Source organism: Hemitrygon akajei, chromosome 1 (genome assembly GCF_048418815.1).
Source record: "Hemitrygon akajei chromosome 1, sHemAka1.3, whole genome shotgun sequence".
Classification (NCBI taxonomy): Eukaryota; Metazoa; Chordata; class Chondrichthyes; order Myliobatiformes; family Dasyatidae; genus Hemitrygon; species Hemitrygon akajei.
Window position 1 is genome coordinate 34,667,607 of NC_133124.1, and position 23,350 is coordinate 34,690,956.

At 42.5% G+C, this 23,350-nt stretch overlaps 1 protein-coding gene across 2 annotated transcripts in view; it reads left to right on the forward strand.

Moving 5' to 3' along the window:
- Window positions 1-23,350, forward strand: part of slco5a1 (solute carrier organic anion transporter family member 5A1) — a 203,170-nt gene that overhangs the window by 144,072 nt on the left and 35,748 nt on the right. The window contains exon 4 of one of the 2 annotated variants that reach the window (XM_073040807.1): window positions 3,060-3,224. The exons of the other annotated variant lie outside the window; for it this stretch is intronic. Within the exon in view, the coding sequence (XP_072896908.1) occupies window positions 3,060-3,224 (165 nt within the window). The remainder of the gene's footprint in view (window positions 1-3,059; window positions 3,225-23,350) is intronic. 2 annotated transcript variants of the gene reach the window in all.

The window sequence follows — 23,350 nt, forward strand, 5'->3', positions numbered from 1 at the left end:
GCCATGAGGGAATGGCGGAACAGACTCGATGGGCTGAATGGCCTAATTCTGCTCCTGTGTCTTATGGTCTATGTGCTGTCTTTCACATGAGGTGTTTAAATGCACAGGTCATCAAAAGTATGTTTATCAACATCACAAGAATAGATTATCCAATTATTGCAGAATCTTGTTTTGTACAAATTGGCTGCAATATTTCCTTCAAAAGTACCATTGACCATGAGGAGCTTTAGGCTAAACTGTGTTCTTGAAATTCACCAGGTAAATATTCCTTTCTTTTTTTAAACATGTACCTGCCCACCCTAATGTTCAGTCTCTGCAATCTGTCATGTATAGGTTGGAAGGCAGCAGACTGCAAAAGGTACCTCCCAAGCCTGTAATCTCTAGCACTTTGAGGGACAAGGAGAGAGGTTTGAAGAAAGTTCAAAGTAAAAACTATTATCAGGATGCATACATGTCACCACATACAACCCTGAGATTCATTTATCTGCGAGCTTCACCTCCAACATACTCCAAGTCACACATCATCCTTCGATACTTCCTTCACCTAATAGGGCATTGGGATCAAATTTACAAGGCTAAGTTCAATGGTTCGTTCTACTACCTCCTCATGGCGATTAGGGATGGGCAATAATTGCTAGCATTGTCGGCAGAATCTACATCTGTGAAAGAACATATAAGACAAAAATATCTTTGCTTCTAACAGTGAGAGAAGTGAATGACGTCCATCTGACAAAGCTACAAGTATTTCACATTTCCATTCTATTATCATTTCAGTGCTTGCCTTTGGCAGAACTCTGCTCAGTATGAATCCTTGTTACATTAGGAAAATAATAAACAGTATAATAAACAGGATTTCCTCTTTCCACGTCGCAGAGACATGCTGGAAGGTTGATTAGCTACTTTAAATTGCCTCTGGTACGAGTGAATGGTAGGAGAAGTGGTGGTGAGTCACTAGGCACGTGAGAGAGAGTTGGCTGCTAGGTGATAAATGGAAGAATGGAATGAATGTGTGTGTTCTGAGAGTCAGTGTGGCTGGATGATCTGCTGTATTGCAAGGAAAGACGTGAAATAGAGTGCCCTATCTTTTTCATCTGGAATTTACATTTCACAGATTGTGCTAATTTTGAGGTATTAAACCCCTCTCTTCTTTACTGTAATCAAATAATAATTGGATTATTTTGTGTTTTGACTTTGATATTGCGACGCACAGGTGCTTATTTGCCTTTGGAACATTATATTGCTGGGAGGAAAGTAGGGTTTGGACAACAGGAGAACCTGGATGGGCTGAGACTGCTGAGAGCTTACTGCCTTTCGTGGCAGGGCCCCACCACTATATCTTAGATCAGTTTCCCACCTGACAGCCCAGTTAATTTGCATAGCTAAGACGGAAAGCTAATAACTGTAATATTGGAGGACAGAGAGAGATCAGCAACTGCAACATAGAAAAGAAGGCATCATAACCAAAGGATGGGACAGGGTGGCTGCAAATGTGTAGTCTGGAAGTTGTAGAAATGGCAATGTGCAGGATGGGTTTGGTTAATTTGACAATTTAGCCACATTCCTGAGACTCGACCTCCTAGTGTTTGGCTGAGGGGGAAAAATAAAAAAAGCATGTTTTTTTGCTCAAAAAAAAAACAACACACTACAGAAACTGGAAATCTGAAGTAACAACAGAACATACATCAGGCAAGACAGCGTCAGTGAAGAGAGATCAACAAGTCTAAGGCCATTGAACTGAAACATTTAACTCTTATTCTCTCTGCTTGACCTACTGGGTTTTTTCTGTGCTCATATCTTGTTTTAGGCAATCAAATGCTGTTGCTTATCTTTGATTCAAAAGCATCTTTGAGCTGTTCATTTATTACCTCTGTTTGAAAAACAATAAAAAATATGAGAGAAGAGCTCTGTAGGGCAAGCGCCAGTTCTCTTAAAAGGCCTGACATTGCTTACAGCTTGTGTATGCCGCATTATATCATATGCATGATGCATAAAGTTTACATTTGACTTTGTTTGGCTTTTATGTATGAAGGTGATCGTACACATTTTTAAAATTAAGAGTTCCAGGTCCAAAGAAAGCTGCTAAAATGCCAGGAATTTGATTTATATTATCACCAATGTTCCAAAGGCCTATATTACATTTGTGGTTAATTGTTAATATTGAGCAATGTCTATTTAACTTAATGCGTGATATGTCCAGTTGTTAGCCTTTTAATTTGCACTAGAAGCTACATTTTTCAACTCATGACAAATGATTTTCCTGGGACTATTTCAACTACAATCAATGAAAAGGTATATCCTGGATGTTTGGACTCCAAACTACTTTCCATTTATTTTCACTATATGCCCAGCTTCAAATGTTGCCGTAGCAACCACACTGTCATCTGCGAAGAGTAAACTTGCTTACATTGTTCAGTTAGAAATGTTGATGCACGGCTATGGCAATAATACACATGAAATTATATCTGGTGTTGCACTTTGCAAAAAAAATTGAAAAGATGCTATGCCGTCAGCTAACTGGCTATGACAAAGATGGCAGCAGAGTAAATTAAAGAGCAAGAATCATTCCATTAGACCAAATGGACTCTCTTACTGAGTCAATACAGTTTGGTGATTCAATGGCATTGTTTAGCTTTATTAAGCACTTAAGATATGCCTTAATTTATATCAATAATGGAAAACACACTTACAATGTGCATGCTGTATAGGCCTAGTTAATGAGTGTGAGTTCCCTCCTCACTTTATCTTCTTGAGCCCATCTGATAGTTGTCTTATTCAAGAAGGTATGTGTGTGCAAAGGCTGTTGTTTAATTGGTTTAAACAAGGTAGTAAATGGAAAGGAGTTCAGTGGAATTCTGTGGTAAAGTACCAACGTTCCATTTGTTTTGGGAATAGATCTCACTTTGCCTTGCATACATTTTCTGTTTTACAAATGCACGTGCCACCATTTCCAGTGAGCGAATGGACCTCTTTACATTAGCTGCAAAGCTTCTCAGTGTCTGAATGCTTCCCTCCATTGTGTTTCATTCATGGTGAAAGTGTTTCTCTTGTCATTTTTATAGACATTCCCAAAGCTGCTGTCAGGATCTTGAGCAACATGACATTCCTGTTTGTGAGCTTGTCATACACTGCAGAAAGTGCCATCGTCACCGCTTTTATTACCTTCATACCCAAGTTCATTGAATCTCAGTTTGGCATCCCAGCATCTAATGCAAGCATTTACACTGGTAAGATGTGCACATTCCCACATATTTTGGGAACTGAAGTTATTTAAAACAACAAAAATGTGTGTTGTGCCATAGAATGGATGCAATCGTTTTGAGGATTTTACATCTCCATGGATCAGTTTGAAAAAGGTGTATTATGAATCCATGCCTTATGTGTATCGTATGAGTCAGATTGTCCTGTTCTCTTTGTTAGATGTATTTGAATGCTAGATGCATGGAGGTTTAAAAACTCTGAAATAATTAGCAGAGACAACTTGGATAGTTGTCATTTATATGTTGATTTTAGATTTTTTGTAATACGCTACATGAAACTCAGTTGTATTGTGACAAGAACAAACAAATGAAGTGTTGGAAATAAAAAAACGAAAAATATCAGAACTGCTCAGCAGCCTGTGTGGGGTTAGAAACCGAATTAGCAGATCAGGTTGATAAGTTTTAATCAGAACTGGAAAAATTTAGAGAGAACTAGAAAAATAATGAGAGGCAGTGATCGTGTGGATAGTCAGAGGCTTTTTCCCAGGGCTGAAATGGTTGCCACAAGAGGACACAGGTTTAAGGTGCTGGGGGGTAGGTACAGAGGAGATGTCAGTGGTAAGTTTTTTTAAGCAGATAGTGGTGAGGTGCGTGGAATGGGCTGCCGGCAACGGTGGTGGAGGCAGATACGACAGGGTCTTTTAAGAGATTTTTGGATAGGTACATGGAGCTTAGAAAAATAGAGGGCTGTGGGTAAGCCTAGTAATATCTAAGGTAGGGACATGTTCAGCACAACTTTATGGGCCGAAGGGCCTATATTGTGCCGTAGGTTTTCTATGTTTCTATCAAATGAGTTCTAAATTGCAGAGGATGAGGAGTGTGGAGAGATTAAAGGGAATCTATGACAGAATAAAAGACTCGGTAAAACCAAATGGCACAAGAGATGGTCGTACCACTTGCACAGAGTGATGCGAGATTGTTAATCACATGTCATCTGTCGAGAGAGGATGCTGTTCAATGGCAGCATTAATGCCATTTCTGTCTCTCAATCTCTCTGGGTCTTCATCATATCAAAGGCTTCTTCCTGTACTCTGGAACAAAATGTGCTAGTTCTGATGGAAGGATTTTAACAGAGGTCAAATCTTTTTTGTTCTCCAGACATGCTGCCTGACCTACTCAGTGCTTCCACCATTTTCCGCATTTATTCTACATCTCCAGCTTGTCAAGTGAAATATTATCACTGAAGTTTTGGTAAAATTTCAAATACAAATCTTGTGACAAAATCCAATCCTTATTCGTTTAAAGACAACTCATTTTCAGATGTTTCTAGTTTGATGGTAATTTAGTTGAAGTAAAACGGATGATGGTGCAAACCAGCTATCACCAGTACACCAAATGTCATTGCAGTGTTTAGTAAGGACAGACTGAAGAGCTCACCTAAGGAGGCCTTGTGAGTAGAACTAAGAAAGGCATGACCACATTAATTGGATTACATTATAGACTACCCCACAATCTGAAGGATTTAGTTTGTAGAGAGATTGCAAACCGTTGCAAGAAACATAAGGTTGCGATAATAGGTGATTTTAATTTTCCACATATTGACTGGGACTCCCATACTATAAAAGGGCTGAATGGGAAAGAGTTTGTCAAATGTGTTCAGGAAAGTTTCCTTAATCAGTCATAAAAAGTCATAACAAGAGAGAGAGAGTGGTACTACATTTCCTATTAGGGAATAAGACAGAACAGGTGACAGATGTTTGTGTAGGGGAACTCTTTCCATCTGGTCTGGTCCTTGGGATAATATTCTAAATTGGAGAAAGGCCAATTTTGATGGTATTATAAAGGATCTGGCAAGTGTGGATTGGGACAGGTTGTTTACTGACAAAGGTGTACTTGGTAAGTGGAAGGCTTTAATAGTGAAATTGTGAGAGTACAGTTTGTGTGTTCCTGTCAGAATAAAAGGCAAGGATAACAGGTTTAGGGAACCTTGTTGGAGAGATATTGAGGCCCTGGTTAAGAAGAAGAAGGAGGTGCATAGCAGGTGGAGGCAGGTAGGAACAAATGAGGTACTTGAGTATAAGAAATGCAAGACAACACTAAAGGAGGAAATTAGGAGGGCTAAAATAAGGCATCAGATTGCTCTAGAAGACTAGGTGAAGGAGAATCCTAAGGGCTTCTACAGATACATTATACTAAGAACAAAAGGTCAGCAAGGGACAACATGGAAGATCAGAGTGGTAATCTATGCGTGGAGCTGAAAGAAATGGGGGAGATCTAAAATGGATTTTTTGCATCTGTATCTACCTGGGAGACAGACACAGAGCCTATAGAAGTGAGGCAAAGCAGCAGTGAGGAAATGAACCCCATACAGATTATAGAGGAGGAGGTGCTCGCTGTCTTGAGGCAAATTAGGGTGGATAAATCCCCAGGGCCTGACAAGATGTTTCCTCAGACTCTGTAGGAGGCTAGCACAGAAATTGCAGGGGACCTAGCAGAGATACAAACGTTAGTATTTAAAACATCCCTAGGCATAGGTGAGGTGCCAGAGGATTGGAGGATAGCTAATTTGTTATGTTGTTTAAGAAAGGCTCTGCAAACAAACCAGAAAATCATAGGCCAGTGAGCCTGACATCATTAGTAGCAAAGTTATTGGAAAGTATTCTAAGGAATTGGACATATAAGCATTTGGATAGACAGGGTCTGATTAAGCATCGTCAACATGGATTTATGTGTGGTAAGTTGTGTCTAACCAGTCTTAGAGTTTTTGAGACGGTTACCAGGAAAGTTGATGAAGGCAGGACAGTGAAAGTTGTCTACATGAACTTTAGCAAGATCTTTGCAAGGTCCTGCATGAGAGGTTGGTCGAGAAGGTTCAGTCGCTTGGCGTTCAAGATAAGGTAGTAAATTAGATTAGATGTTGGCTTTGTGGTTGAAGCCAGAGAGCGGTAGTAGACTGGAGGCTTGTGACTAGTGGTGTGCTGCAGGTATTGGTGCTGGGTCTGTTGTTTGTTATTTATATCAATGATATGGATGATTGCTGTGGTAAACTGGATCAGCATATTTGCGGATAACACCAAGTTAGGGGATGCAATGGACAGCAAGGAAGACTATCAAAGCTTGCACTGGGATCTGGTCCAATTGGGGAAATGGACTGAAAAATAGCACAGACCCTGTGGGAGGCTAATGTTGCACCTTGGGATAACCAACCAGGGTAGGTCTTACAAGGTGAGAGGTACAGCACTGAGGAGTGTGGTAGAACAAAGGGATCTGGGAAAACAGGTCCTCAATTCATTGAAAAAGGTGTTACGGGTAGATAGCATCGTAAAGAAAGCTTTTGGCACATTGGCCTTCATAAATCAATGTATTGAGTACAGGATGTTAAGTAGAAATTGTATAAGACATTGGTGAGGCCTAATTTGGAGTTTTGTGTCTAGTTTTGGTCACCTGCTTACAGAAGAGATGTAAGTAAGATTGAAAGAGTGCAGGGAGAATTTACAAAGATTGTTGCTGAGACTTGAGGATGAGTTATAGGGTAAGTATGAATAGGTTAGGACTTTATTTTCTAGAACTTAGAAGATTGAGGGGAGATATGATAGAGGTATAGATAGTGCAAGCAGAGAAATTTGGATAGATACTTGGGTAGGAGGGTGCTGTGGTCTAAGTGCAGGTCAATGGGATTAGGCAAATTAATGGTTCGGCACGGAGTAGCTAGGCCGAAGGGCTTGTCTCTTTGCTGTAGTGTTCTATGACTCCATGACTATATCAGCAGTAAAATAATGTACAATATGCTTCATGAACATTATGAAGGAGCTGCTATCTTCCAGCTTGCATTGCATTAGGATGATTTGCTCATCATCTTCTGTTTTCGCCATGAGATTTATCTGTACTTGTGTGTGTAAGTATACAGCGTGTGAAGCTATTTCTAGTCTGATTGAGAATGCTAACCTTATTTATGATTGTCAGGGATTTTTAAAAAAGATTTACCACTAATTCCTTTCTTTAGTGAAGGAATTTACTGAAGGCTTTGGTGAATACTGGGCCTCAGTGAGAATGGCGAGTAGCAACAAGGCAAAACTTTTCCTTCTTTCCCAAGTGGACTAGTTTATTAAAAGGAGCAGTAATGTCAGTCTGTGATGACGTATCCTCCTCCTGTCAGATGTGGGAGATCAAAGAGCCAGATTACTGTGTTTGCAGGCCATGTGTTCCGCTGCTGCTCCTCTCAGACCATATGGATCAGAAGGAATTGTAGTGGGATTCCCTGAGGAAAATACAGGAGACAGGAAGTTTTATAGTACCATAGAACACTACAGCACAGAAAACAGGCCATTTGGCCCTTCTAAACGGTGCTGAAACTTTATTCCGCTAGTCCCATTGACCTGCACCCAGTCCATAACCCTCCAGACCTCTCCCATCCATGTATCTATCCAATTTATTCTTAAAACTTAAGAGTGAGCCTGTATTTACCATGTCAGATGGCGGCTCGTTCCACACTCCCACCGCTCTCTGAGTGAAGAAGTTCCCCCTAGTGTTCCCCCTAAACCTTTCCCCTTTCACCCTAAAGCCATGTCCTCTCGTATTTATCTCTCCTAATCTAAGTGGAAAGAGCCTACTCACATTTACTCTGTCTATACCCCTCATAATTTTGTAAACCTCTCTCAAATCTCCTCCCTCATTCTTCTACGCTCCAAGGAGTAAAGTCCTAACCTGTTCAATCTTTCCCTGTATCTCAACTCCTGAAGACCTGGCAACATCCTAGTAAATCTTCTCTGCACTATTTCAATCATACTGATATCCTTCCTATAGTTAGGTGACCACAACTGTACACAGTACTCCAAATTTGGCCTCACTAATGTCTTATACAAACTCATTATAACATCCCAACTCTGATACACAATACTTTGATTTATGAATGCCAGAATACCAAAAGCCTTCTTTACAACCCTGTCTACCTGTGACGCCACTTTCAGAGAATTATGTATCTGAACTCCCAGATCCCTTTGTTCCTCCGCACTCCTCAGTGCCCTACCATTTACTGTGTATGTTCTACTTTGATTTGTCCTTCCAAAATGCAACACCTCACAATTGTCTGCATTAAATTCCATCTGCCATTTTTTGGCCCATTTTTTCCAGTTGGTCCAGATCCCTCTGCAAACTTTGAAAGCCTTCCTCGCTGTCCACAACGTCTCCAATCTTAGGGTCATCAGCAAACTTGCTGATCCACTTTACCATATTATCATCTAGATCATTGAAATAGACAACAAACAACAATGGTCCCAGCACAGGTCCATGAGGCACACCACTAGTCAAAGGCCTCCAGTCTGAGAAACAATCATCCACTACCACTCTCTGTCTTCTCCCACACAGCCAATTTTGAATCCAGTTTACAACTTCTCCATGGATACCTAGTGTCTGAACCTTCTGAACTAACCTCCCATGTGGAGCCTTGTCAAAGGCTTTACTAAAGTCCATGTAGACAACATCCACTGCCTTTCCTTCATTTACTTTCTTGGTAACCTCCTCGAAAAACTCTACAAGATTTGTTAAACACGATCTACCAGGCACAAAGGCATGCTGTCTATCCTTAATCAGCTTTTGGCTGTCCAAATACTTGTATATCCGATCTCTCAGAACACTTTCCAATAACTTACCTACTACTGATGTCAGGCTCACCGGCCTGTAATTACCTGGTTTATTTTTGGAGCGATTTTAAACAACGGAACAACACGAGCTACCCTCCAATCCTCCGGCACCGCACCCGTGACTAAGGACATTTTGAATAATTCTGCCAGGGCCCCTGCAATTTCTACACTAGTCTCTCTCAAGGTCCAAGGAAGAATTATGTTAGGCCTGGGGGATTTATCTACATTTATTCGCTGTAAGGCAGCAAACACCTCCACCTCTTTAATCTCTATATGTTCCATGACACTACTACTTGTTTCCCTTCCTTCCATATACGCTATGCCAGTTTCCTGAGTAAATACTGATGCAAAAAAACTGTTTAAGATCTCCCCCATCTCGTAAGGCTCCACATGTAGACGACCACTCTGATCTTCTAGAGCAGGGGTCACCAACCTTTTTAGCACTTCGAAACGGTTTAATATTGACAATATTCTTGTGGACCGGCTGACGAGTGGGGGGGCAGGTGTTGTTAATCACGACCGGAATATAGGTGATAGGTCAACTATAAGTCACTTACAAGTGGCTAATACACTCAATTCACTCAATTTCGTTTCTAAAAGGGTTTATCTGACGAATTTAATATTAAACACACAGCACATATTTTCCTTGCATGAATATAGTGGTAAGTCAGTTATAAGTCATTTATAAGTCAATAGCATCATAACATTTTAAGTAACGTTTGGATATTAAACACACAGCGCATATTTTCCCCGTATGAACATATAAAATCATTGCAACAGTGGGAGCCCTGGGCTAGCTTCCCTGCAACAAGATGTGTGATGGGAGACGGCGATTCTTGAAGGGGGTTCCTTATGTCCAGTCTATTCCGCAATTTAGTTTTCATTGCAGAAAACCCCACTTTGCAGAGATATGATGTTGGAAACGGAAGCAATGTGCTTTTGTGGCTATCTCAGGATATTCGGCCTTGACTTTGATCCAGAATGCTGGCAGAGATGTTATGTCAAACATACTTTTCAGCCCACCGTCATTTGCAAGCTCGAGGAGTTGATCTTCTTCCCATGCTGACATGGATGATTCACCGGGGACATTCACAAATGGGTCACAGACCCATTCCTTCGCACGTCTTGAGTCATTTGCAGTTGGGAAGTAATGCTCGAATTCTGTCGACAGCGAAGATAGGTGATCGCGCACCAGTTGTGAGAAGGACGGTGCAGCCTCAGTCTCTCCCAAAATCCCAGCTGATGTTGGGAACATGTCAAATATGCCCCTGTCCGCTCGCCGTGCCCACAGTTCCAGTTTGGCTTTGAAAGCAGACACTTTATCTGCCAACTTGAAGACAGTTGTCATTCTCCCCTGAAGTGACAAATTGTGTTCATTCAGCAGGTTGATGGTGTCACAGAGATAAGCGAGTTTTGCTATCCACTCCTCGTCACTGAAGTGTGCTGCCAGTAGTGACTTTTTTCCTGAAAGAAATCTCTGTAGCGGCTCTCTTAACTGAAAAACCCTGGCCAGGGCTCTCCCCCTCGATAGCCACCTGACTTCAGTGTGAAAGAGAAGGCGTTTGTGCTCTGCATCCATTTCCACGCAAAGCTGCTCAAACAGACGTGAGTTAAGGGCTTTTGCTTTGATGTGATTGATAACTTCAACAACGTCACTCAATATGCTGTTAAGATCCGGTGACATTTTTCGGCTAGCCAGCATTTCCCTGTGTATGACATAGTGTGTAGACTGGCATTCATGAACAACCTCTTTGACTCGGGGAGTGAAACCAGACAGCTGTCCAGTCATAGCTGCAGCCCCGTCTATGCATATTCCAACACAGAATGACTAGTCCAGTTTGCCTGACGTGTAGTCATTCAAAGACTTGAATAGTTCTGCCCCAGTTGTGTTAGTTGGCAGTGGCAGTGCACACAACATATCGTGCACATCGTCTTGAAATATATATCGCACATAAAACAGCAGTATTGCCTTGTTGTCGACACAGGTAGACTGGTCGACCTGGATGGCATACCATGGTGATTCGTTAAGCCGTTCCAATAGTTGATGTCCTCCGCTATGTCATCAATTCTCCTTGAAACCATGGTAGCTGAAAGAGAAACCTGTGCCATCTTGTTAGCTGCAGCTTCTCCCAACAGTTCACGGCACACGTCCTTGGCAGCAGGTGAATCAATTCTTCACCAACAGTGAGAGGCTTCTTAGCCTTAGCGATACGGCTAGCCACTAAGTACGACGCTCTCAGAGCAGCAGCATTTGTGGAGGTGGTGGCTCTCAGCACTTGCTTCTGTCCCGCTTGCTCACGTTTTTTCCGCTCAAAAAACTCAACGGGTTTGTCTTTAAGTGCAGGGTGCTTGGACTCAAGGTGCTGAAGCAGTTTTGAGGGCTTCATTGTCTCATTAGACAGCTTGTCTCCACATATCACACAAAGGGGGCTTGGAGCGTGTGAGTCACCGCTCGCATTAAAGGCATATTTTGTGTACGACTTGTCGTATTTCCTGTTGAAGGAAGCTTTCTTTTTTTTGCAGTCTCAGCCTCAGCTGTCTCTGCGTTATCATCATCGTTAGGCCTTTTATGATCCCTACCACCTCTTCCAAAGAACCTCTCAAGCGACATTTGGTTTTTATTCATCGAGTAGTTGTGGGTTAATGACAGACTGATGACCTTGTGTGGGTTATGATCTCGCGTGTGTTCAAGTTCAACAGTGGGCGTGACAGGGAATGAGGAAAGGTGCAGCTGACTCATATCATTTCATATTGCCAAATCATATTGTTTCACATTGCCAAATTTTATCATTTCCTCGCGTCCCAATAGCACATGCTTTGCAGCCTGGTACCGGTCCATGGCTTGGTGGTTGGGGACCACTGTTCCAGAGGACCAATTTTGTCCCTTACTATCCTTTTACCCTTAATATACTTGTAAAAACCCTTCAGGTTTACCTTCACATTATCTGCCAAAGCAACCTCATGTCTTTTTGCCTTTCTGATTTCCTTCTTTAGTATTTTCTTACATTTTCTATACTCTTCAAGTACCACATTTGTTCCTTGTTGCCTATACCTGCTATACACCTCTCTTTTTCTTTACCAGATCGCCAATATCCCCTGAAAACCAAGTTTCCCTATGCCTTTTAATTTTGCTTTAATCCTGGAAGGAACATGAAACTCTGCACTCTCAAAATTTCACCTTTGAAGGCCTTCCACTTACTGATCACATCATTGCCAATAAACAACTTATCCCAATCTATTCTTCCTAAATTCTTTCTCATTTCCACAAAATTGGCCCTTCTCCAATTTAGAACCTCAACTCAAGGACCAGACCTACCCTTATCCGTAATTAACTTGAAACTAATGGCATTATGGTCACTGGACCCAAAATGTTTGCCTACACATACTTCTGTCACCTGACCTGTCTGGTTCCCTATTAGGAGATCAAGTATTGCATCCGCTGTCATAGGTACCTCTATATATTGATTTAGAAAACTTTCCTGAACACATTTGACGAACTCTAAGCCATCTAGCCCTTTCAGTGTGGGAGTCCCAGTCAATATGTGGAAAGTTAAAGTGCCCTACTATTACAACTTACGGTTCCTTACATCAGTCTGCTATCTCTCTACAGATTTGCTCCTCCAATTCTCTCTGACTATTGGGCGGTCTATAGTACAACCCTATTAGTGTGGTGACACCTTCTCGTTCCTCAGCTCCACCCATATAGCCTCTGTAGACAAACCCTCCAGGCTGTCCAGTCTACGCACAGCTGTGATATTTTTCCTGATTAGTAATGCCACTCCTCCCACTTCATCCACCCCCTCTATCACGTCTGAAACAACGGAACCCTGGAACATTAAGCTGCCAATCCTGCCCCTCCTGCAATCAAGTCTCACTAATAGCAATAATGTCGTAATCCCACGTGCCAATCCACGCCCTAAGCTCATCTGCTTTACCTACAATACCCCTTGCATTGAAATAGATGCACCTGAGAACATTTCTATCACATACAAACCTTTGATTTCTGTCTATACATGCAGTCCTCGCATGACCTTTATCCTCCTCCACCTCACTATCTGCTCTAACACTCTGGTTCCCTTCCCCATGCAAATCTAGTTTAAACCCCCCAGAGCAGCACTAGCAAACCTTCCCGCAAGGATGTTAGTCCCCCTCCAGTTCAGGTACAAACCATCCTGTCGGAACAGGTCCCACCTTCCCTGGAACAAAGTCCAATTGCTGCACATTCCTGACCTCATGAACTTTCGGTGCTGCAGTTTCATTATTGTTTCATTAAGCCATTCCGCTTTAAATGAACTCGCAGCTCTTTTGTGCTTCATGCCTTTTGCTTCTTTGGAATTCCACAGAGCGAATCAATAACTTCTTCAATAGAAACAGTATGAATAAGCCTGTTCTAAAATTAGCAGACAAATTCATCGCAAACTCCATGTTGTCAAAACCGTCTGCATCAGAAACTGGAAAAGGAAGTGTGATTGTGAATGATTGTGAAATATACTCAGTAAGCCAACGGGGTAAAAGGTGACAAACAGTTTAAATTCCTTTGTGCGCAGGTAGCAAAGGATGTGTGTGTGGCACACACGCACGCCTGAGAGGGAACATTGTTTGGTTGCTGCCCTCCATCCCTCTCTCTGGCACTGCTCTGTCAGATCCTGATATTTGGCCTTCTTCCGCTCAAATCGTCTTCAATTTGGTCTTCCCAAGGCACTGTCAGTTCCACATGACCACATTCTTCGATGTTTCTGAGAGAATGACTATTTTGGCCTCTGATGATAATGTGATGAGGTCAGGGAATTTCAATTGCTTGCCAAGATCAAGTTTCAGTTGCCAGTCAGATGCCACGGCGAGCAAATCTGCTGGTGACCTAGGCTGAGGCAGTGGCTGGTCTCCAGCTTTTTGGGTTGGCGGCATTGCTCACTGTTGTTAATGGTGGAGGAGATACATCGACATACACACCAAAGTGTTAGATGTCACAGTAATTTGCTGATCACACATCTAATTTGGTGAAGAAAATGGCAGAAAATCACCTGATAGATGCAGAATCTTCAAAATAGCAGTGTAATCACAAGAAGTTAAGACATAGGAGCAGAATTAAGCCATTTGGCCCAGTGAGTCTGCTCCGACATCTCATCTCATCATAGCTGATCCTTTATTCCTCTCAGCCCCAATCTCTCATCTTATCCCTGTATCCCTTCATGCCTTGACTAATCAAGAATGGATCGAACACTCCAATATTTGTAAAGACTTGTCCCCCACAGCTGCCTGTGGCAACGAATTCCACAGACTCACCACCCTCTGGCGAAAGAAATACCTCATCATCTCTGTTCTAAAAGGATGCCCCTCTATTCTGAGGCTGTGTCCTCTGGTCTTAGTCTCCGCCATCATAGGCAACATTCTCACCATGTCCACTTTGTCAAGACCTTTCACCATTCTATAGGTTTCAATTAGTTCACCTCTCATTCCTCTGAATTCTAGTGAATACAGGCCTCGAACCATCAAATGTTCTTCATATGACAAGCTGTTCAATTGTGGAATTATTTTTGTGAAACCCCTTTAAATACTCTCCAGTTTCAGCACATCCTTTCCAAGATAAAGGACCCAAAACTGCTCACAATACACTAAGTGAAGCCCCACCAGTGCTTTTTCAAAGCTTAACATTATATCCTTGTTATTATATTCTAGTCCTTGAAATGAATGCCAACATTGCATTTGCTTTTCTCACCACAATCTCAAAGGGGAAATTAACCTTTAGGGAAGCCTGCACAAGGACTCCCAAGTCCCTTTGTGCCTCAGATTTTTGAATTTTCCCTCCAGTTAGAAAATAGTCTATCCTTTAATTTCTTCTACCCAAGTGCATGATCATACAGTTCCCAACACTGCATTCCTTCTGCCATTTCTTTGCCCATTCTCCTAATCTGTCTAAGTCCTTCTATTTCCTCAAAACTACCTGCTCCTCCACCTATCTTTGTACTGTCCGCAAACTTTGCAAATAGACCATCAATTCATCATCTGAGTCATTGACATGTAACGTAAAAAGAAGCAGTCCCAACACAGATTGCGATGGTCACCACTAACAGCCAACCAGAAAAGGTTCCCTTTTTTTCTCACTCTGCATCCTGCCAATCAGCAACTGCTTTAACCATGCTAGAATCTTTCTTGTAATACCATGGCCTCATGTAGGGCACGTTGTCAAAGGCCTTCTAAAAATTCAAGTATATAACAACTGATTCTCCCTTGTCTATCCTGTGGTTATTTCAAATAATTCCAACAGGTTTGTCAGTCAATATTTTCCCTTGAGTAAACCATGCTGACTGCGGCCTATTTTATCATGTGCCTCCAAGTACCTCGAAATCACTTCCTTAACAATTGAGTCTAACATCTTCTCAACCACTGAAGTCAGACTAACTGGCCTATAAATTCCTTTCTTCTGCCTCTTTCCCTTCTTGCAGAGTGGAGTGCATTTGCAATTTTACAGTCTTCCAGAACCATTCCAGAATCTTGTGATTCTTGAAAGATCATTATAAGTGGCTCCACAATCTCTTCAGCCACCTCAGAACCCTGATGTGAACATAATCAGGTCCTGGCGAATTTATAAACCTTTAGACCTTTCAGCTTCCCAAGAACGATCTCCCTATTAGTGACAACTTCAGACCCCTGACAGTCTGGAGCTTCCACTATACCGTTAGAGTCTTCCACAGTGAGGACTGATGCAAAATACTCATTCAGTTTGTCTGCCATTTCCTTGTCCCCATTGCTACCTCTCCAGCATCGTTTTCCAACAGTCTGTTATCTACTCTCACTTTTCTTTTATACTTTATGTATCTGAAGAAACTTCTGGTATCCTCTTTAATATTATTGGCTAGCTTACTTTCATATCCCATCTTTTCCTTCCTGGTTACTTTTTTGTTGGTTTTTAAAAACTTCCTAATCCTCTAACCTCCCGCTATTTTTTGCTCTATTATAGTGGTTGCCAATCCGTCGATCGCGATTGACTGGTCGATCTTTGAGAATTTCCCAGTTGATCCCGAAAAAAAAAGAAAAATAAATACACAAATACTGTTGAGAGATTGTTTCTGGGTTGCGGGGTTTTAGTTCCGTTCTTTCTGCCCAGTGCGCATGCGTGTAGCTCCCCCGCACTACACAGTGTGCTTCCGCGGTCCCCAACCACCGGGCCGCGAGGAAACGATAGGAGTCAGCTGCACCTTTCCTCATTCCCTCTCACGCCCACTGTTGAACTTGAATACATGCGAGGTCATCAGTCTCCTAAACGCAGTGATACTCTCGCGCCAGGGATCACCGGTTGGCCTCGGGCGGTCGGCGGGAAGTACCGTTGCTACTGGCCCCGAGCGGTGCCTCTAAACCTGTTTATCACACCAAATGTTCGTGGGGAACCCGGTGCTAAAATATTCGCAGACAACCTAATTCAGGGTTTCGTAAGTATCAGAGTAGCTACCACGCTGCGATTTACTGAAACAAACTTTTGTCAGCCGATAGATCCTACAAGGGGGGCGGGTGGGCGCTCTGTCGCACTCCCCGCTCGGTTGGCCACTCGCTCCGGACTGCGACCGCTGCGGCCCCAGTACGGGCACCTCCGGCCCTGACCTTGTCCTCTCACCCCATCCAGGACCAGCTGCACCTGGCCAAGGCGGCTGGTGGCGGGCGGGCGGGCGGGAGGCTGTCTAATGAGGCAATGTCTCAAAACTGCTTCGGTACCCTGAGTCCAAGCACCCCACACTCAAAAACAAACCTGCTGAGTTTGTTCAGTGGAAAAAACGCGAGCAGCGCAAGACAGAAGCCGAGAGCCGCGAAAGCTAAATTGCAGAATAGGCTGGACATAAGGAATCTGCTTCGAGTATCGCTGTATTCCGGTCGTGTTTACCCTCCCTCCCCATTGGCCGGTCCGCAAGAATATTGTCAATATTAAACCGGTCCGCGGTGCAAAAAAAAGGTGGGTACCCTCGGTGTTTATACATTATTTCTACTTCCGGGTTGCGGGGTTTTTACTTCCGGTCTTTTCTGCCCCAGTGCGCATGCGTGTAACTAATTGATGTGTGGTCGATCTTGCCTTTTACTAAGGTCGAGGTAGGGGATCTTGGGCTTAAAAAGGTTGGTGACCTTTACTCTATCTTATGCCCTCTCTTTGGCTTTTATGTTGGCTTTGACTTCTCTTGTTAGCCATGGTTGTGTCATCTTGCCTTTAGAATACTTGTTCCTCTTTGGGATGTATATATCCTGTGCCTTCCGAATTGCTGCCAGAGATTTCAGCCATTGTTACCCTTCCTTGCCAGTGCTCTTTTCTAATCAGTTTTGGCCAACTCCTCTCTCATGCTTCTGTAATTCCATTTTCTCCACTGTAATACTAATACATCTGTCTTTAGCTTCTCTTTCTCAAATTTCAGAGTGAATCTGATTATATTATGATCACTTGCCCCTCAGGGTTCTTTTACCTTAAGCTCTCTAATCAATTCCAGTCCATTGCACAACACCCAATCCAGAATAGCAGGTCCCCTAGTGGGCTCAACCATGGGCTGCCTTTAAAAGCCATCTCACAGGCAGTCTACAAACTCCCCCTCTTGGGATCCAGCACCAACCTGATTTTCCTAATCTACCTGCATATTGAAATCCATCATGACCATTGTAACATTGCCCTTTTGGCATGCATTTTCTACCTCCTTTTGTAATTTGTAGGCCACACCCTTACTACAGTGTGAGGGTCTATGTATAACTCAAGGACTGTCCTTAGCTCTATCCACAACAATTCAACACCTTCTGGCCCTATGTCACCTCTTTCTAGTATTTGATTGTATTTTTTACCAACAGAGAAACACCATCCCCTCTACCTACCTGCCTGCCCTTTTGATACAATGTGTTTCCTTGGACATTAAGCTCCCAGCTATAATCTTCTTTTGTCATGATTCAGTGATGCCTACAATATCATACATGCCTACCTGTAACTGTGCTACATGTTGATCTACCTTATTCTGTATACTGTGCACATTCAAATATAACATCTTCAGTCCTGTATTCACCCTTTTTGATTTTGTCTGCCTTTTACATTGCAGCACATCCTGTTGACTGCTATTTTGCCCTAACATCAGCCTGTCTTTATTAGTAGTTACGCTATACATCGCCTGTTTGTAAACCAACTACCTCATCTTGCACACTATCACTCTGGTTCCCAACCCCCTGCCAAATCAGTTTAAACCCTCCCAAAAACTCTAGCAAACCTGCCCGCAAGGATATTGGCCCCTCTCAGTTTAATTGTAACCCGTCCCTTTGTACCTTCCCAGAAGAGATCCCTAAGATCCATAAATCTGAATCACTGCTTCATGCACCAGTTTCTCAGCCACACTGTCACCTGCCAACTCATCCTATTCTTACCCTCACTGGCACATGACACAGGCAGCACTCCAGAGATAACTATCCTGTTTTTCAGATTTCTACCTAGCTCCCCAAAATCACTCTTCAGGACCTCCTCACCTTGTCTACCTATGCCATTGGTGCCAGAATGCACCAAGACTTCTGGCTGCTCACATTCACTCTTGAAAATGCAATAGACCTGATCTGAGACATCACTGACCCCGGCACTAGGGAGGCCACGTACCATCGGGGTGTCTCTACTGTTCTCACAGAACCTTGTCTCTGTTCCTCTGACTATGGAACCTCCTATCAACACTGCAGTCCTCTTCACGTTTCTACTCTTCTGAGCCACAGCAACAGACTCAGTCTTAGAGACCTGCGAAGGTCGTTCCCCTCAACAGTATCGGAAGTTGTATGCATTGTTAAGGGGAATAGTCACAGGTGTACTCTACACTGGCTGTCATTTCCCTCCCTTCTCCTGACAGTTGCCTGTCTCCTGCAACCAATGGGTGACTACCTCCCTGTGGCTCCTACCTATCACTTCCTCATTTTCCCATACGAGTTGAAGGTCATCGAGCTGCAGCTCCAGTTCCTTAATATGTTCTCACAGGTGCTGCAGCTTAGTGCACCTGGTGCAGATGTCTTTATCCAGGAGACTGGAGATCTCCCAGAATTCCCATATCCCACACAGTGCAGAACTCTGCCCCTGAAGCCATTCTCACCACACTGCTATGCCCTAACAGATGAGGAATGAAGGAAAAAGATCTAGTGCTTTCCTGGCGTATATGACGAATAAACTCTTCTCGGGTTTTCAGCTGGGTACAGGTATTAATTATGACTGATATTTCAATGACAGACTCTGCCTTCTTCTTCAGGGATAATGCCTGGGCAAGTCTAGTCTAGTGGTATTTGTATTCCTGTATTCCGCCCCTCCTGATTGGTTAGATTTTCATGGTTTCAGGAAGGATCGCCAGGATCATGAAGAGATACTGGATTAATACCATCTACAAACCAGTAAGGAAGCTTAAATAGGGTCAAAAATGACCGAGGACTTAGATCAGCTGGCATTTACAGGATTCCTTGTGAATTTGAAGCAGCTTTGTCGGCCAAACAGGAGACACAGTGTAAACCCGGATCAAGGAGTACAGGAGGTACATCCGTTTGGGTTACCTGGAAAAATCGGCGGTAGCAGAAAACTGCAATGGCCTTAGGATTGACTTTGATGGACTATTGCGACCATCTGTTAAAGGAAGCCATTGAAATAAAACTAGAGGAAAAGAATTTTAACAAAGATGAAGGTCTCACTTTAAGTAAGAACTGGAATTAAATTGTAAACAAGGTGGGAGAGTGGAAACCAGATTGGATGAAGACTAATTAATCAGGAGCGATGGAATACAGGGGTATAAATGCCACCAGACTTGACATCATCCAGACTAGCCCAGGCATCATCACTGAAGAAGATAGCAGAGTTTGTCATCGAAATGTTGGCTATAATTGATACCTGTACCCAGCTGGGAGCCTGAGAAGAATTTATTTGAGGAATGACAAAATAGGAAGAAGGAGAAAGTTGGCAGATACTTTACGTCACCCAACCTTGATGTCACCCAAGCTTGATGAGCCAAAGCCACTCTAAACACCGGCACGCTCACAGGAATGGCCACTCCTTGCACCTGTGTTACTTTTATTCACCCCTTCCAATGAATCCCTTTGTGTTGATTGGTCCCCACACAATTCAGAAAAAATGCTGCAAAGCCCTGCCTTTTAAATCTTGATTGTGGACCTGATTGAAAAGGCAGCCCCTTTTACACATTCCCTCTCTGTTGATTGGCCACCACACAACTTATTAATGTAAGGGATCTTCAACCACTCATTTAAGTTATTTGACTTTCTGGATGAGGAATTTCACTTGCTTATCTGTGAAGCTACCATGATAACGTAGTGAGCTGGGTAAGCTTTGCCAACTGGTTCCTCAGTCAGCAAACTGATTCAACCCCACAATGTATGTAATTCACTTTTATTTGAATTGAATTGAAGTGAATGATCTTTATTGTCATTATACATAGGTCAATGAAACTCTGTTATGCTTCCTCTCAGGCAATTAAATAAAGCGGTAGATAAAAACAAGACAGTAATAGAAAAACAGTATTAAATAGACAAGTAGCAGAAAATAAGTTGCAGCAGCACCAGAATATCACAGTAATGAACAAAGTGCCGTTAGTGCAAGTATTTGAGTCCTTGTGTGAGCTCACAGTTTCAGTCATTGTTCTGTGGGAGTGGTGTGATGGAGGCCACAGCTCTGGGGTAGAAGCTGTTCCTCAGTCTATTTGTTCTGGCTTATAGTTTTTCTCAGTTTTTGGGGGAAAAGTTAGAATGTATAACTAAAGTGGGCATAAAGTTGTTTCAAAAAAATAATACGAATTATGGGGAGAAAATGGTTTCCTTCTATGCATAAGAACTTACAGATTGCTAGGAAAGGCACGTCAGAGTGGCACTGCAAGAAGATTGTACCAGATTTGTATGGGACATTGCCTCTATGCACTAAGACCCTGAATGAACAAATCAGGTTGGAATCACGTTGTTAAGGACAAGGATAGAGAAGATCAGGTTTGACATAAGAACGTTAGAAACATTGGTGATTGGTGCGGGGTGGGAAGGTAGCCTGAGATCTGGGACATCAGTACCCATTGCATCATATTGCATAAGCCATGAGGGATGCAGAAAGACTAAGTAATCAGTATATGGGTTACAGTGAGATGCGAACAGTGGCTCCAAGAATGTTGGCAGTGAGGAAGAGTGTGTGTGGGGGGAGCAAGTACCAAGGAAACCCTTTAAAATAAGGATCTTTCTGCAAAATGATGGGCACTTTGGAAATACTGGCTAAAGACGAGTTAAAATGGTGTCCCCAACAAATATTGAAGCAGACACCAATTCTCGGTTAAAGTGTGCTTTACTGAGAGTGAGCCTAAATGCATAAAATGAGATCCCTGCTCATACAAACACATTCTGCGCATAGGTGTGGCAGACTCAGATGAAATTTGAGGATTTGGGGAATTTGAGGATATGTTACCACTTTTGAATGAGAATGTTTCTCTCTCCAGTTTGCTCTTTTACCCTGGCTGCTTCTACGTTAGTATAAAACTAACATGAACCATTCAAACATATTGTGCAAGAATTTCTAGTCAGCTTTTTTGAGGGAGTCACAAAACTTGAGATCTGCAGAGTTTCAAAATAACCAGCTCCAGTTTAAAATGATGCCGATAATGTTCAGGCTAAATAGTATTAGCATATGATGAATTTCCATTCCGTGAAAGATAACTAAATCAGAAAAAATAATCAACTTGTCTTTCTTGACCCAGCTAAATGTATATAAAGAATGGGTGGGAAGTAGACCTAGTTGTTTTTTTTCATTTCTGATAGTTGGATTTTGTTATAGGTACATTATACATACACCATATTTTCCACATTGCAGCCTTGACTGTGCTTCACATTATTTTAAAACAAGGTTGGGTAGCTTTTTGCATAGTAGAAGAATTAAGGGTTATGGGGAAAAGGCAGGCACGTGGAAATGAGTCCATAGCCAGATCAGCCATGATCTTATTGAATGGCAGAGCAGGCTCAACGGGCCAGATGGCCTACTCCTGCTCCTATTTCTTATGTTCTATTCAATTGGCTGTAAAACATTTTGGCACATTCACAAGTTGTGAAAAATGTTTCTTCTGTTCACCCTGTCTTGATGTAATTGCACATTTCAGTCACGTTTGCTTCACCTGGTAACTTCAGAACCTCCAACTGAACTGTTACTGGTATATATAATTTCAGGTTTAAAATTAGAAGTTCTCTTCTCATCTTTTTCTTGTCATTCAGGTTTACCCTGGCTACTTCTACAGTAACATTTATGATAGCTTGTTGGTCAGAATGATATGCTATAGCACATGGAATTTTTAGGCCACACAACACAGGAGCAGAATTAGGCCATTCAATCCATTGAGTCTGCTCTGCCATTCCATCTTGACTGATTTATTATCTCTCTCAACCCCATTTTCCTCCCTTCTCCCCAAAATCTTTGATGCTCTGATTAATCAATAACCTATCAACCGCTGCATTAAGTATGCCCAATGACTTGGTCTTATTGTCTGTGGCAAAAAGTTCCATAGATTCACCACCCAATGGCTAAAGAATTTTCCTTCATCTCTGTTTTAAATATGAGCACTTTTGGGTTCCTTATCTAAGAAAAGATGTGCTAGCATTGGAGAGGGTGGTGAATCTGTGGAATTCATTACCACAGATGGCTGTGCAGGCCAATTCATTGGGCATATTTAAGACGGTTTTTGATAGGTTCTTGATTCTGAAGCTGTGCCCTCTGGTCCTAGTCACCTACTATTGGAAACATCCTCTCCACATTCAGATTATCCAGACCTTTCAATATTTGATAGGTTGCAATGTGATCTCCCCTCACTCTTCTGAACTCCAGTGAGTACAGGCCCAGATCTATCAAATGCTCCTCATGTATTAACCCTTTCATTCCTGAGATAATTCTCATGAACTTCCTCGGGACCCTCTCCAATGTTAGCACTTCTTTTCTTAGATAAGGGACCCAAAACTGCTCACCATATACCAAATGCAGTCTGACCAATGACTTATAAAGCCTCAGAGTTACATCCTTGCTTTTGTATTCTGGTCCTGTCGAAATGAATGGTAACATTTGCTTTCCTTACCACCAACTCAACCTGCAAGTTAACCTTGAGGTTAACACGAGGACTCCCAAGTCTCTCTGCACCTCTGATTTTGATTTTTCTCCCCATCTAGAAAATAGTCTATGTCTCTATTTCTTCTGCCAAAATGCTTGACTGTGCACTTCCCTATGTTCCCCATATTCGATCTGCAACTTCTTTGCCCATTTTCCCAATATGTCTAACTCCTTCTGCAGAAATCCTGCTCCTTCAACACTACCTGCCCCTTCAACCTATCTTTGTATCATTTGCAAACCTGGACACAAAGCCATCAATTTCTTCCCTTAAATCATTGACATGTATTGTGAAAAGAAATGGTCCCAACACCAAACCCTGTGGCACGCCACTGATCACTAACAGCCAACTGGAAAAGGCCCACTTTATTCCCACTCTTTGCCTTCTGCTCATCAGCTAATTTTCTATCCATGCT